The sequence below is a fragment of the Oncorhynchus gorbuscha genome, linkage group LG02 (assembly GCF_021184085.1).
Source record: "Oncorhynchus gorbuscha isolate QuinsamMale2020 ecotype Even-year linkage group LG02, OgorEven_v1.0, whole genome shotgun sequence".
Classification (NCBI taxonomy): domain Eukaryota; kingdom Metazoa; phylum Chordata; class Actinopteri; order Salmoniformes; family Salmonidae; genus Oncorhynchus; species Oncorhynchus gorbuscha.
In genome coordinates, this window is record NC_060174.1 from 17,988,053 (window position 1) to 18,003,246 (window position 15,194).

At 44.7% G+C, this 15,194-nt stretch overlaps 1 protein-coding gene across 1 annotated transcript in view; it reads right to left on the minus strand.

Annotated features, from left to right (window-relative positions):
- The window catches only part of LOC123998075 (microtubule-associated serine/threonine-protein kinase 3-like), a 54,910-nt gene extending 42,147 nt beyond the window's left edge, over positions 1 to 12,763 (minus strand). Inside the window, 2 exon segments of the mRNA XM_046302953.1 lie at positions 2,350 to 2,430; positions 12,296 to 12,763. Coding sequence (XP_046158909.1) covers positions 2,350 to 2,430; positions 12,296 to 12,342 — 128 coding nt within the window. The 5' untranslated portion in view covers positions 12,343 to 12,763.
- Positions 12,764 to 15,194: the final 2,431 nt, after the last annotated feature.

The following is a 15,194-nucleotide window of genomic DNA, read 5'->3' on the forward strand; positions in this document are numbered from 1 at the left end:
CCATTTAGAGGGCAAATGGGAAGACAAAAGGTTTAAGTGCCTTTGAACGGGGTATGGTAGAAAATACCAGGCACACCAGTTTGTGTCAAGAATTGCAACATGGCTGTATTTTTCATGCTCAACAGTTTCCCGTGTGTATCAAATATGGTCCACCACCCAAAAGACATCCAGCCAACTTGACACAACTGTGGGAAGCATTGGAGTCAACATGGGCCAGCATCCCTGTGGAATGCTTTCAACACCTTCTAGAGTCTATACTCTGATTAATTGAGGACGTTCTGAGGGCAAGGGGTGGGGGGTGCAACTCAATATTAGGAAGGTGTTCTTAATGTTTTTTACACTCAATGTATATTGCATGCAAGTGTAAGAGGATGCTTTTCGCCTTTCTTGACCCTAGCTCTATAGAAGAGCTTCAGGCTACTGTTTCGAGGTTGAAATGTTATCCTTGTTCCGGGTGCCAAGATATTGGTGGGCGTCTAGCCGATATGGTTATTTTCATAGAGATGACAAGCGACTATATAGTGCTAGGGAGCCTGGGATCTATTCTGCACAGGAGCAACTATGCAATCCGAGATTATGAAGCAGGACCAGAGATTCGATTTTTTTGAAGATTACAGGTAAGGGAGAGTGGTGTAAATTGAGCCAAAGAGTTAGTTGAGCCACCGCTTGTTCCTAGAAAACAATACACAAAATTAATGTGACCAAATACTTAGGAAGAGCTCATCATTTCATGGAGCCTGTGAAGGAAGAAACCACATGGTGGTAAGCAAGTTAGATTTAAAAAAAACTGATTTTCACAAAGTCAAATGAATGTGTTTCATGATGCTTGTATATAAACCAAAGTAGATTATAGATACCTCAACTGATGCATAAACAAGCTAGAGTTGAAGTCAGAAGTTTACATACACCTTAGCCAAATACATTTAAACTCAGTTTTTCACAATTCCTTAATCCTAGCATTGCCTTTAAATTGTTTAACTTGGGTCAGATGTTTAGGTTTGGCTTCCACAAGCTTCCCACAATAAGTTGGGTGAATTTTGGCCCATTCCTCCTGACAGAGCTGGTGTAACTGAGTCAGGTTTGTAGGCCTCCTTGCTCGCACATGCTTTTTCAGTTCTGCCCACATCTATAGGATGAGGTCTTGGCTTTGTGAGGGCCACTCCAATACCTTGACTTTGTTGTCCTTAAGACATTTTCCCACAACTTTGGAGGTATGTTTGGGGTCATTGTCCATTTGGAAGACCCATTTGCGACCAAGCTTCAACTGATGACTTGATTTTGCTTCAATATATCCACATAATTTTCCTTTCTCAAGATGCCATCTATTTTGTGAGATGCACCAGTCCCTCCTGCAGCAAAGCACCCCCACAACATGACACATGACACCCTGACAACATGTCACCCCTGTGCTTCATGGTTGGGATGGTGTTCTTCGGCTTGCAAGCCTCCCCCTTTTCCCTCCAAACATAATGATGGACCAAGGCCTTGATAAAAATTTAATTGAGTTAAGGGTAAGGAATGGTTGGTGTAGAGATTTCAGGATAGTATAGAGAAACAAATTGATGAACACTATAAAATAGTAGAATCTTAGATGGTGATCAAATAAATAATGTAATTTAAACAAAAATTAAGTTAATCTGTAATCTTAAAATATCAACAGTTCTTCTATTAACAGAACTGAACACAATTCTTGGTAGTTTTGCCAAATTAACAAGATACAGATATGATTTATTGCCATATATTACAATAACTTGGTGCTCACTACATAGCATACTGGATGCTGCTTCTGTTTGTCAAATCAGTTTTATTTCCTCTGCAGGGCACCATTGGGGGTTGCCAGGCAACCCACATAGGCTGGAAAGACAACTAATAGATGTTTTGTTTTTCCACCATAAACACAGAGCATGACTTACAATAGCCAAGACATTTAATTGCAGCTGCATTTAGCATGTTGCAACATTTTATCCAAAACATTTGGATAAAATGAGAGTTTGGATAAAAATGTGATTGAACCATTGTGCTTTTATCAGTCAAATGAAATAAGCAAAAATACTTTCTGTAAAGGGAAGTCTGCTTTAAAACACTATCTTCATAATTACATTTTAGCTAGTCATTTAGCAGACACTCTTACCCAAAGCGACTTACAGGAGAAATTAGTGTTAAGTGCCTTGCTCAAGGGCACATCAACATATTTTCACCTATTCGGCTCAGGATTCGAACCAGCAAACTTTCAGTTACTAGCCGAACACTCTTCTTAACTGCTAGGCTACCTGCCGCCCATGTTCTTCATAGGAGCTGTTCTCAAGCCACTTTTGTGGCTGTGTGCTGTATGTGGGCGATCTTGCTTACCTCCAGGGATGAAGGGTTTGTAAAGGGCTGCAGGGGCTGCATGGGCTCAGTAGAGTTGGGCTTTGGCAAGTGGGTGACAAACTGTAAGACAAGACACAGTCACATGGATCAGTGTGTTGACTCAGCATTGTTGCTGTTGCCAACCAGTGTCTGGGTATCAGCTGACTACACCCAACATCTCACTTTCATTGGCTGACACTAATAGTTCCGTGATAGACACTCAACAACTGTTTGCAAATGGTGGGGCATTACCCAACTCCGCAGCCGCTGTTTTAGAATACTTTTTCCAGACATATACTGTACAATCAGGTACTATGATAGTCCGTCATCGGATAGATACTAGTCATTAAGCAGACTCTCTTACAGTAGTGAGTGCTTACATTGTTGTACTGGTCCCCTATGGGAATCGAACCCACAACCCTGGTGCCATGCTCCACCAACTGATCCACACAGGACACCAGATCAATGTCCAGGGCAGGTCACAGCATGAATTTTTTCACATGCTGTTTTCAGTCAAAGCAGAAGTTAAATGAAAATAACTTTCAGATCACTTATTGATTACTTTTGCCTGGTTTCCACATTGATTAGGTTCTTGTCCAAGTCTACCCGCAAGTAACACTGGTGGTCTGATAGGTCTAGCCTCTAATGTCCCAATGGAGACACCATTGAGAATCAGAGATTTACACACACCAGTACACCAGACGAGGCTGGAAGGAGGCGCTATAGGAGGATGGGCTCATTGTAATGGCTTGAATGCAATTGTTTGATGTGTTTGATACCATTACATTCTTCCATTACAGACATTACAATGAGCCCATCCTCATACAGCTCGTCCCACCAAACACCACTGCAGTATACAGTCTTATGTTTTGAGCATACTATTAGCTCATGCTGTCTGTCCTCTGTATTCTATAGGAAGACTCTTACAGTCAGGTCCATAATAATAATTAAGATGAGCAAAAAAAGACTGTATAAAATAAATACAAATACTGAGCTATATTGCATGCCAACATTATTTATCCTAATACAATTGCTCAGAGAAATAGATTTTATAATAAAAAACCTCCAAAAGATAGGGGTCAATTATTGGCACCCCAGTTTTCAGTACTCCAGTACCCTACCCTTGCGAGGATAACGACACGGAGCCTTTTTCTGAAGTGTTTTATGAGATTGGAGAACGCATTGGGAGGCATCTTAGACCATTCCTCCATACATAACCTTTTCAGATCCGTAATATCCTTTGTCTGCTCTTATGGACTGCCCTCTTCAATTCAAACCACAGGATTTCATTGGGGTTCGAGTCCAGAGACTTCGATGGCCACTGGAGGAATGGTCTAAGATCCCCCCTAACATGTTCTCAAATCTCAGAAAACATTTGAGAAAAAAGGCGCAGTGTCGTGATCCTCACAAGGGTAGGGTGTTAAAAGTATCGAAAACAGCAACAGGGCCAACAGCAACAAGGCCAACAGTAACAATCAGTTTGACCCCAATCTTTATGTATTTTTGTTATTACTTGTTAAACAAAAAAAACATTTCTCGGAGCGAATATATTGGTATAAAATAATACAATTTCAAATTTTTTTGAGCATACAATATAGTCTTGTTTGCTAATCCTTTTAAGGGTGCCAATAATAATGGACCTGACTGTATACTACCCAACACATCCGCCATCGTCAAAATATGCCTGTTCAGCTATAATGCTGTAGCAGGCCGGCTTTCAGAAGTTGCTGACCCAGCTAGAAGGCTGGCTACTGTATGTTAATTTTCATGTACAGATCTCTGCTTTGCTAACGCGAGTGCACACTGTTGATATGGTTTCAGTGCAGTTGCAGCAGAGGGCTCTTCAGAAACTAGTGCAAAACTGTCACGCCCTGACCGTAGAGAGCTTTTTATGTCTCCATTTTTGGTTTGGTCAGGGTGTGATTTGGGTGGGCATTCTATGTTCATGTTTCTATGTTCTATTTCTTTGTGTTTGGCCAGGTATGGTTTTCAATCAGGGACAGCTGTCTATGTTGTCTCTGATTAGGAATCATACTTAGATAGCTTTTTTTCCCTCTTCCTGTGTGGGATCTTGTTCTTCGTTTGTGACTAGGTAGTTTGCACTACGAAGCTGTTCGGCCATTGTTTTCTTTATTGTTTTGTCTAAAGAGTTTCACTTCAACAATAAATATTATGTGGAACTCAAGGAACGCTGCGCCTTGGTCTCATCTTTCTGACGACAGCCGTTACAGAAGATCCCACCACAAAGAGCCCAAGCAGCGTTTCCTGGACATGGGAGGAGATTTTAAAACGGACAGGGACCTTTGAGACAGGCTGGGGAATATCGCCGCCCCAAGGAAGAGCTGGAGTCAGCTAAAGTGGAGAGGCGGCGATATGAGGGAAGTCAGCGCAACAGGCACGAGAGGCGCCCCAAAAATGTTTTGGTGGGGGCACACGGGGAGATTGGCAGAGACAGGCGAGAGACCTGAGTGTCTCCGGGGCATTGGGAGGGTTCAGTTCGCCCTATGTCTGCACTCCGCCAGTGCCGGGCAAATGTGGGCATTGAGCCTAAGCGAGAGGTGCGATTGGTAAGCACCAGATCTCCAGTGCTCCTCCACAGTCCGGTTCGACCTGTGCCTGCACTCTGGAGGGGCCGGGCAAAAGTGGTGATCCAGCCTGGAGGAGTGGTGCCAAGGCTGCGCACCAGAGCTCCTATGCTCCCCCACAGCCCGGTTCATCCGGTGCCTCCTCCACGCACCAAGCCTCCTGTAGGTCTCCCCAGCCTGGTGGGCCCTGTAGCAGCCCCACGCACCAGGCTGTCTCTCAGTCTCCTCCCTCCAGAGTCACCCTCCTGTCCGGAGCGGCCAGAATCACCCTCCTGTATCTATATCCGCAGTGAAAAGAGTCCTATATTGACATAACCTGAAAGGGCGCTCAGCAAGGAAAAAGCCACTGCTCCAAAACAGTCAGAAAAAAGCCAGACTACGGTTTGCAACTGCACATGGGGACAAAGATCGTACTTTTTGGAGGAATGTCCTCTGGTCTGATGAAACAAAAATATAACTATTTGACCATAATGACCATTGTTATGTTTGGAGGAAAAAGGGGGAGGCTTGCAAGCCGAAGAACACCATCCCATCCGTGAAGCACAGGGGTGGCAGCATCATGTTGCGGGGGTGCTTGCTGCAGGAGGAACTGGTGCACTTCACAATATAGATGGCATCATGAGGCTGGAAAATTATGTGGATATATTGAAGCAAAATCTCAAGCCAACAATAAGGAAGTTAAAGCTTGGTCGCAAATGGGTCTTCCAAATGGACAATGACCCCAAGCATACTTCCAAATTTGTGGCAAAATGGCTTAAGGACAACAAAGTCAAGGTATTGGAGTGGCCATCACAAAGCCCTGACCTCAATCCTATAGAACATTTGTGGGCAGAACTGAAAAAGCGTGTGCGAGCAAGGAGGCCTACAAACCAGACTCAGTTACACCAGCTCTGTCAGGAGGAATGGGCCAAAATTCACCCAACTTATTGTGGGAAGCTTAGGGAAGGCTAACCGAAATGTTTGACCAAAGTTTAAATTGTTTAAGGCAATGCTACCAAATACTACTTGAGTGTATGTAAACTTCTGACCCACTGGGAATGTGATGAAAGAAATAAAAGCTGAAATAAATAATTCCCTCTACTATTATTCTGCCATTTCACATTCTTAAAATAAAGTGGGGATCCTAACTGACCAAAAACAGGAAATTGTTACTAGGATTAAATTAAATTGTGAAAAACTGAGTTGAAATGTATTTGGCTAAGGTGTTGTCACGGCCAGGGTGTGACATGGGTTTAAAATGTTGTGTTTCGTATTGGGGTTTTGTAGGCATTGGGATTGCGGCTGAGTAGGGGTGTAGCATAGGTTTGGCTGCCTGAGGCGGTTCTCAATCAGAGTCAGGTGATTCTCGTTGTCTCTGATTGGGAACCATATTTAGGTAGCCGGGTTTCACTGTGGATTTCGTGGGTGATTGTTCCTGTCTCTGTGTAGTTGTTCACCAGACAGGCTGTATTAGGTTCACACGTTCCGTTTGTTGTTTTGTATTTATTTAGTTATTTCATGTATCGCTATTTTTTCATTAAAGAACAAGAGTAAGCACCACACTGCATTTTGGTCCTCTCCTTCGACAAACGAACGCCGTTACAGGTGTATGTAAACTTCCGACTTCAACTGTAGATGTTTGGGGGTGCTGAATTTGCTGCATCACACATTCAAACTTGAGAGCTCCCATGTTTTCGTTTAATTTTGTGGAAATAACTTGATGTGTGAAGCTTTCTGTGAACACTGCTCGTTTAGAAAAGGGGCTCTGCGGTGTGGTTATAATGCTCATTGTGCTGCATCCACAAAAAAACTGGGGGTCAATACCAATACCTGAGCTTGTGATCCATGCGAGAGTCAGATAAGTTTTGTAGAAGAAGCTCCGAATGTACGCTTTATAGATCAACGTCTAGTGGGCAGAAGGCAGGCAGCAGCCCCTGGTTACATTGGCTCAGGAAGGAGAGCGGGTGGAAAGAAAAGAACTACAGCAATGCTAATGCTTTGAGGGAGGTAGGAATTACTATAAAGCGGTTGAACAATTGGTGCATATTTTCAAAATGAGTAGGGAGTGAGCGATGCGAATTGGGATTTTGGTCATAATAAATACCACATCATAGCTTTGATTCAGGCCAGTGTCAAACATATGTGACATCTGAAACCATTTTAACAATAATTCAGAAGAGGGCAAATAATGTGTGCTAAGGTATCTTTGAAAAAGATCTGATCTAATGTAGCTTGCCTATTTTTGCATTGAAAAAAAACAGTGAGAAGTATCCCTCAATCCCGCCTATTAAATTGTCAGTTTATGATCTGATAATTGGTTCCATTTCGGTAACACTACTTAAACTAGTGTCTTAACATGTTATAACACTGTCATAACCATGTCATAATATGGTCATAACACTGTCATGACACATATTTAAACCTGTTGTGACATACATTGTGCTATTTATGGTTGGGCTATGACGACACCTACATAAGAGTGTTTCAAAACCCACAAAACCTAGCACTGTAGTTATTTTATGTCTGATTATGACACCATAAGGGTGTACCCCCCCCCCCAAAGGTGCGGACTCCAGCCGCAAAACCTGACTCTAAAGGGGAGGGTCCAGGTGGGTATCCCTACACGGCGGCGGCTCCGGTGCGGATGTAGACCCCCCCCTCCACCCGCTGATACCTCCGCTTTGGTGGTGGCCCTGGTGCATGGACCTTCACTGGAGGAACCGGGCCGCCGATCATCGCCGTAGGAACCAGACCGCCGACTGTCGCCGGAGGCTTCGTGCCATGGATCGTCGCCGGAGGCTTCGTGCCATGGATCGTCGCCGGAGGCTTCGTGCCATGGATCTTCGCCGGAGGCTTCGTGCCATGGATCTTCGCCGGAGGCTTCGTGCCATGGATCATCACTGGAGGCTTTGTACGTGGAGCCGGAACAGGTCTCACTGGACTGAGGAGACGTACTGGAAGTCTGGTACGTGGAGCTGCCACAACGTGTCCTGGCTGGATAGCCACTTTATCTCGGTGAGTGTGGAGAGCTGGCACAGGACACACTGGGCTATGATGGCGCACTGGAGGCATAGTGCGTAGAGCCAGGGCAGGACACACTGGACTGTGGAGGCGCACCGGAGGTCTGGAGCGCCGAGCTGGCATAACTCATCCTGGCTGGATACCCCCCTTAGCCCGGCAAGTGCGGGGAGCTGGAACAGGCCAAACTGGGGATTGCTGGCGAACCGGGGTCACCGTGCGTAGAGCTGGCGCAGGATAACCTGGGCCGAAGAGACGCACCGGAGGCCAGGAACGCTGAGCCGGAGCAATCCAACCTGGCTGAATGCCCACTCTAGCACGGCCACTGTGGGGAGCTTGCACAGAGCGCACCGGGCTGTGGATGCGCACTGAAGGCATAGTGCGTAGAACCGGATAGCATGGTGCTTGACCAGTCACTCGCTCCCCATGGTAAGCACGAGGAGTTGGCTCAGGTCTAAACCCTGACTCTGCCACTCTCCCCTTGTGCCCCCCCCCCACAATTAGTTTTTTTGGGGGGGGGCTGCCTCTCGTGCTTGCCTCGTTGCCGTGACTCCTGGTATCGCCGCCGTTCCTCCCTTGCTGTTTCCGCCTGTTTCCATGGCAGGGTCTTGTCCCCTGCCATATCCTCTTCCCATGTCCATGATTTCCTCCACTCACTCTTCTCCCAGGCCCAAGATCCCTGCTCCTCCTGGCCACGCTGTTTGGTCCTTTGGTGATGGGTAGTTCTGTCTCGCTTGTCGACGTAAGGAAGTGGACCAAAGCGCAGCGTTGTAAGTGTTCATGATTTTTATTGATCAAAACACTCAAACAAAAATAACAAAGTGGAAAAAACGAACAGTTCTGTAAGGCAAATAAACTATACAGAAAAATAACTACCCCCAAAACACAGGTCGGAAAAAGTCTGCCTAAGTATGATTCCCAATCAGAAACAACGATAGACAGCTGCCTCTGATTGGGAACCACAACAAGGAAATAGAAAACACAGAAATAAAGATACTAGAATGGCCACACTAGTCACACCCTGGCCTAACCAAAATAGAGAATAAAAGCCTATCTATGGCTAGGGTGTGACACCTACAGTCGTGGCCAAGTTTTGAGAATGACAAATATTAATTTCCACAAAGTTTGCTGCTTCAGTGTCTTTAGATATTTTTGTCAGATGTTTCTATGGAATGGTGAAGTATAATTACAAGCATTTCATAAGTGTCAAAGGCTTTTATTGACAACTACATGAAGTTGATTCAAAGACTCAATATTTGCAGTGCTGACCCTTCTTTCTCAAGACCTCTGCAATCCACCCTGGCATGCTGTCAATTAACTTCTGGGTGACATCCTGACTGATGGCAGCCCATTCTTGTATAATCAATGCTTGGAGTTTGTCAGAATTTGTAGGTTTTTGTTTGTCCACCAGCCTCTTGAGGATTGACCACAAGTTCTCAATGGAATTAAGGTCTGGGGAGTTTCCTGGCCATGGACCCAAAATATTGATGTTTTGTTCCCAGAGCCACTTAGTTATCACTTTTGCCTTATGGCAAGGTGCTCCATCAGGCTGGAAAAGACATTGTTCGTCACCAAACTGTTCCTGGATGGTTGGGAGACGTTGCTCTTGGAGGATGGGTTAGTATCTTTCTTTATTCATGGCTGTGTTCTTAAGCAAAATTGTGAGTTAGCCCACTCCCTTGGCTGAGAAGCAACCCTACACATGAATGGTCTCAGTGTCACACCCTGGCCATAGAGAGGCTATTTATTCTCTATTTTGGTTAGGCCAGGGTGTTACTAGGGTGGGCATTCTGTTCTTTTTTCTATGTTTTTGTATTTCTTTGTTTTTGGCCGGGTATGGTTCTCAATCAGGGACAGCTGTCTGTAGTGGTCTCTGATTGAGAATCATACTTAGGTAGCTCTTGCCCACATGGGTTTTGTGGCTAGTTGTTTTCTACACCCAGATCATTACACTCAGGATGCTTTACTGTTGGCATGACACAAGACTTATGGTAGCGCTCACCTTGTCTTCTCCGGACAAGCGTTTTTCCGGATGCCCCAAACAATCGGACAGGGGATTCATCAGAGAAAATGACTTTACCCCAGTCCTCAGCAGTCCAATCCCTGTACTTTTTACAGAATATCAGTCTGTCCCTGATGTTTTTCCTGGAGAGAAGTGGCTTCTTTGCTGCCCTTCTTGACACAAGGCCACCCTCCAAGTCTTTGCCTCACTGTGCAGATGCACTCACACCTGCCTGCTGCCATTCCTGAGCAAGCTCTGTACTGGTGGTGCCCCGATCCCGAAGCTGAATCAACTTTAGGAGACGGTCCTGCCGCTTGCTGGACTTTCTTGGGCACCCTGAAGCCTTCTTCACAACAATTGAACCGCTCTCCTTGAAGTTCTTGATGATCTGATAAATGGTTGATTTAGGTGCAATCTTACTGGTAGCAATATCCTTGCCTGTTAAGCCCTTTTTGTGCAAAGCAATGACGACGGCACGTGTTTCCTTGCAGGTAACCATGATTGACAGAGGAGGAACATTGATTTCAAGCACCATCCTCCTTTTGAAGCGTCCAGTCTGATATTCGAAATCAATCAGCATTACAGAGTTATCTCCAGCCTTGTCCTCGTCAACACACACCTGTGTTAACAAGAGAATCACTAACATGATGTTAGCTGGTCCTCTTGTGGCAGGGCTGAAATGCAGTGGGAATGTTTTGGGGGGATTCAGTTCATTTGCATAGCAAAAAGGGACTTTGCAATTAATTGCAATTCATCTGATCACTCTTCATAACATTCTGGAGTATATGAAAATTGCCATAACACAAACGGAGGCAGCAGACTTTGAAAATTAATATGTGTGTCATTCTCAAAACTTTTGGCCACGACTGTAAATGTCAACAGTATGTTTTTTATATATTTATTATATTTTTATTTAACCTTTTTTTAACCTGGCAAGTCAATGAAAAACATTCTTATTTACAATTACGGCCTACACCGGCCAAACCCGGACGAGGCTGGGCCAATTGTCCGCCGCCCTATGGGACTCCCAATCACGGCCGGTTGTGATACAGCCTGGATTCGAACCAGGGTGTCTGTAGTGATGCCTCTAGCATTGAGATGTAGTGCCTTAGACCACTGCGCCACCCGGGAGGGCTGTGTCCAGGCACTCCGAGTTGCACCATGCTTAAGAACAGCCTTTGGGCGTGGTATATTGGCCATATCCAGAGCGCTAAGAACCTTGGTGTGATCCTGGACAACACCCTGTCGTTCTCAATCAACATCAAGGCGGTGGCCCGTTCCTGTAGGTTCATGCTCTACAACATCCGCAGAGTACGACCCTGCCTCACACAGGAAGCGGCGCAGGTCCTAATCCAGGCACTTGTCATCTCCCGTCTGGATTACTGCAACTCGCTGTTGGCTGGGCTCCCTGCCTGTGCCATTAAACCCCTTCAACTCATCCAGAACGCCGCAGCCCGTCTGGTGTTCAACCTTCCCAAGTTCTCTCACGTCACCCCGCTCCTCCGTTCTCTCCACTGGCTTCCAGTTGAAGCTCGCATCCGCTACAAGACCATGGTGCTTGCCTACGGAGCTGTGAGGGGAACGGCACCTCAGTACCTCCAGGCTCTGATCAGGCCCTACACCCAAACAAGGGCACTGCGTTCATCCACCTCTGGCCTGCTCGCCTCCCTACCACTGAGGAAGTACAGCTCCCGCTCAGCCCAGTCAAAACTGTTCGCTGCTCTGGCCCCCCCAATGGTGGAACAAACTCCCTCACGACGCCAGGACAGCGGAGTCAATCACCACCTTCCGGAGACATCTGAAACCCCACCTCTTTAAGGAATACCTAGGATAGGATAAGTATCCCCCCCCCCCTTTAAGATTTAGATGCACTATTGTAAAGTGACTGTTCCACTGGATGTCATAAGGTGAATGCACCAATTTGTAAGTCGCTCTGGATAAGAGCGTCTGCTAAATGACTTAAATGTAAATGTAAATATCCCACACCTCCTCGGGCCTTATTGCTTATATAGATCACAGACAGAACAATGAATTAATGTTGCGAGTTATACACCACAATAATCACACAATCATGTGCAAGTTCAAAACTCCTGTAGTCTACAAGCTGCAGTGGGTTTCGATACACACTATTGGGTCTGTAGGTTCCATATTGCGTGTTCCATACTGCGCGTTCCACAAACTGGTTGCAACTGGTAGAGTTGAGAAATACATAGCCTGTTGTCTTTTAGTATAAAGCACATAAGACGTCTTTGTAAAGTAACTATTCAAGTGAATTCCCCTGGTTCCCCGACAACATTTAATTATTATGTTATGTAGATAATTTATGCATAAATTATACACCATATAAAAACATACAACTTACTCCAAAGTAAGAGAGGGTATGTTCAGTTTGTCTCTCCTCGACTTCATCGTTCTACGATTCCTTCCAAAAGGGACCTCTGTTGACTGCTGCTTGCACTTCACTTGTCACCGTGCACCACTGGTGAGTTCGCGGTCCGTTTCTCTTTCATCGTGCGCGAGCGGGAACTAAAAATAACTGTCAACAAGCTATCGTTTACCGGTGGCTTCAGCACATCTTCGCTAACTAGTCCCAACACTGTCAACACAACATGTCAAGGAAAGCAAACTCAGCATAGACAATCCGTTTCTGAAAAGGCGCGTGTCAAGTGTGTAGTCCAAAGCGCACCAATGCAGAATTGAGAAGCGACGGTGCTGTTGGAACAGTGGTCACTCCCACTTAATGGGGGGGGGGGACGATTAATGTACGATTAATTTACCCCCTAAAGCCTCGTTCACAATATCCATTAGCCGTATGTCATGCATTTCAATGGCGATGTCCACAACACAGGGGAATCGCAACGCCCCCATGCGTTTTAAGACTGCATTGCTAGACCGACGCCGGATACTTTGACATTTTGAGCCTGTAATCGAACCCACAAAAGCTGATACTCAGTTTTCAGCTGTGCTGAAAATCATCAATTAGCCTTTTAAAATGACGAACTTGGATTAGTTGCTGATAATGGGCCTCTGTACGCCTATGTAGATAATCCATAAAAATCATCAATTTCCAGCTACAATAGTCATTTACAACATTAACAATGTCCACACTGTATTTCTGATCAATTTGATGTTATTTTAAATGGACAAAAAAAATGCTTTTCTTTAAAAACAAGGAAATTTGTAAGTGACCCCAAACTTTTGAAAGGTATAGTGTATTTACCTTAAATACCTCGTACCTCTGCACATCAGTGGAAACTGCTCAGGGGAGGACGGCTCATAATAATGGCTGGAATGAAGCTCCTGGAATGGCATCAAACACATGGAAACCATTAGTTTTATGTATTTGCTACCATTCCATAAATTCTGCTCCAGCCATTACCACGAGCCCACCCTCCCCAATTAAGGTGCCACCAACGTCCTGTGCTGCACATTGATCGGGTACTGGTACTCCCTGTGTGTATGTGTGTGTACCAGTCAAAAGTTTGGACACACCTACTAATTCTAGGGTTTTTCTTTATTTTTACTATGTTCTACATTGTAGAAGAATAGTGAAGACATCAACTAAGAAATAACACATATGGAATCAAAAAAGTGTTAAACAAATCAAAATATATATTATATTTGAGATTCTTCAAAGTAGCCACCATTTGCCTTGATGACAGCTTTGCACACTCTTGGCATTCTCTCAACCAGCTTCATGAGGTAGTCACCTGGAATGCATTTTGATTAAAAGGTGTGCCTTGTTAAAAGTTCATTTGTGGAATTTCTTTCCTTCTTAATGCATTTGAGCCAATCAGTTGTGTTGTGACAATGTATAGGTGCTATACAAAAGATAGCCCTATTTGGTAAAAAAAACAAGTCCATATTATGGCAAGAACAGGTCAAATAAGCAAAGAGAAACAATGGTCCATCATTACTTTAAGAAATGAAGGTCAGTTAATGCGGAAAATTTCAAGAACTTTTAAAGTTTCTTCCAGTGCCATCGCAAAAACCATCAAGCGCTATGATGAAACTGGCTCTCATGAGGACCGCCACAGGAAAGGAAGTCCCAGAGTTAACTCTGCTGCAGAGGATAAGTTCATTAGAGTTAACTGCACCTCAGATTGCAGCCCAAATAAATGCTTCAGAGTTCAAGTAACAGACACATCTCAACATCAACTGTTCAGTGGAGACTGTGTGAATCAGGCTTTCATGGTTGAATTGCTGCAAAGAAACCACTACTAAAGGACACCAATAAGAAGAGGAGACTTGCTTTGGCCAAGAAACACGAGCAATGGATATTAGACCGGTGAAAATCTGTCCTTTGGTCTGATGTGAGATTTTTGGTTCCAATCGCCATGTCTTTGTGAGACACAGAGTAGGTGAACGGATGATCTTTGCATGTGTGGTTCACACCGTGAAGCATGGAGGAGGAGGAGGTGTGATGGTGCTTTTCTGGTGATTTATTTAGAATTCAAGGCACACTTAACCAGCATGGCTACCAATGCATTCAGCAGCGATACACCATCCAATCGGATTTGCGCTTAGTGGGACTATCATTTGTTTTTCAACAGGACAATGACCCAACACACCTCCAGGCTGTGTAAGTGCTATTTGACCAAGAAGGAGAGTGATGGAGTGCTGCATCAGATGACCTGCCAACACAATCCACCGACCTCAACCCAATTGAGATGGTTTGGGATGAGTTGGACCGCAGAGTGAAGGAAAAGCAGCCAACAAGTGCTCAGCATATGTGGGAACTCCTTCAAGACTGTTGGAAAACCCTTCCAGGTGAAGCTGGTTGAGAGAATGCCAAGCGTGTGCAAAGCTGTCATCAAGTTTTGTCTAATCTTCGTTATTGTCCAGTCCAGTGCTGCAAGGAAATACCTAGTTAAGCTGCAACTGGCGCAGAACAGGGCTGCACGTTTTGCTATTCATTGCAATCAGTGTGCTGATATAAATACTATGCATGCCAGTCTCTCTTGGCTAAGAGTTGAGAATAGACTGACTGCATCACCTCTTCTTTTTATAAGAAACGTGTTGAAAATCCCAAATTGTATTCATAGTTAACCTACACACAGCTCTGACACACACTTACTCCACCAGACATGCCACCAGGGGTCTTTTCACAGTCCCCAAATCCAGAATAAATTCAAGAAAGCGTACAGTATTTTATAGAGCCATTATTGCATGCAACTCCGTTCCATCTCATATTGCTCAAATAAACAGCAAACCTGGTTAAAGAAAACAGATAAAGCAACACCTCTCCTCTATTTATCTGT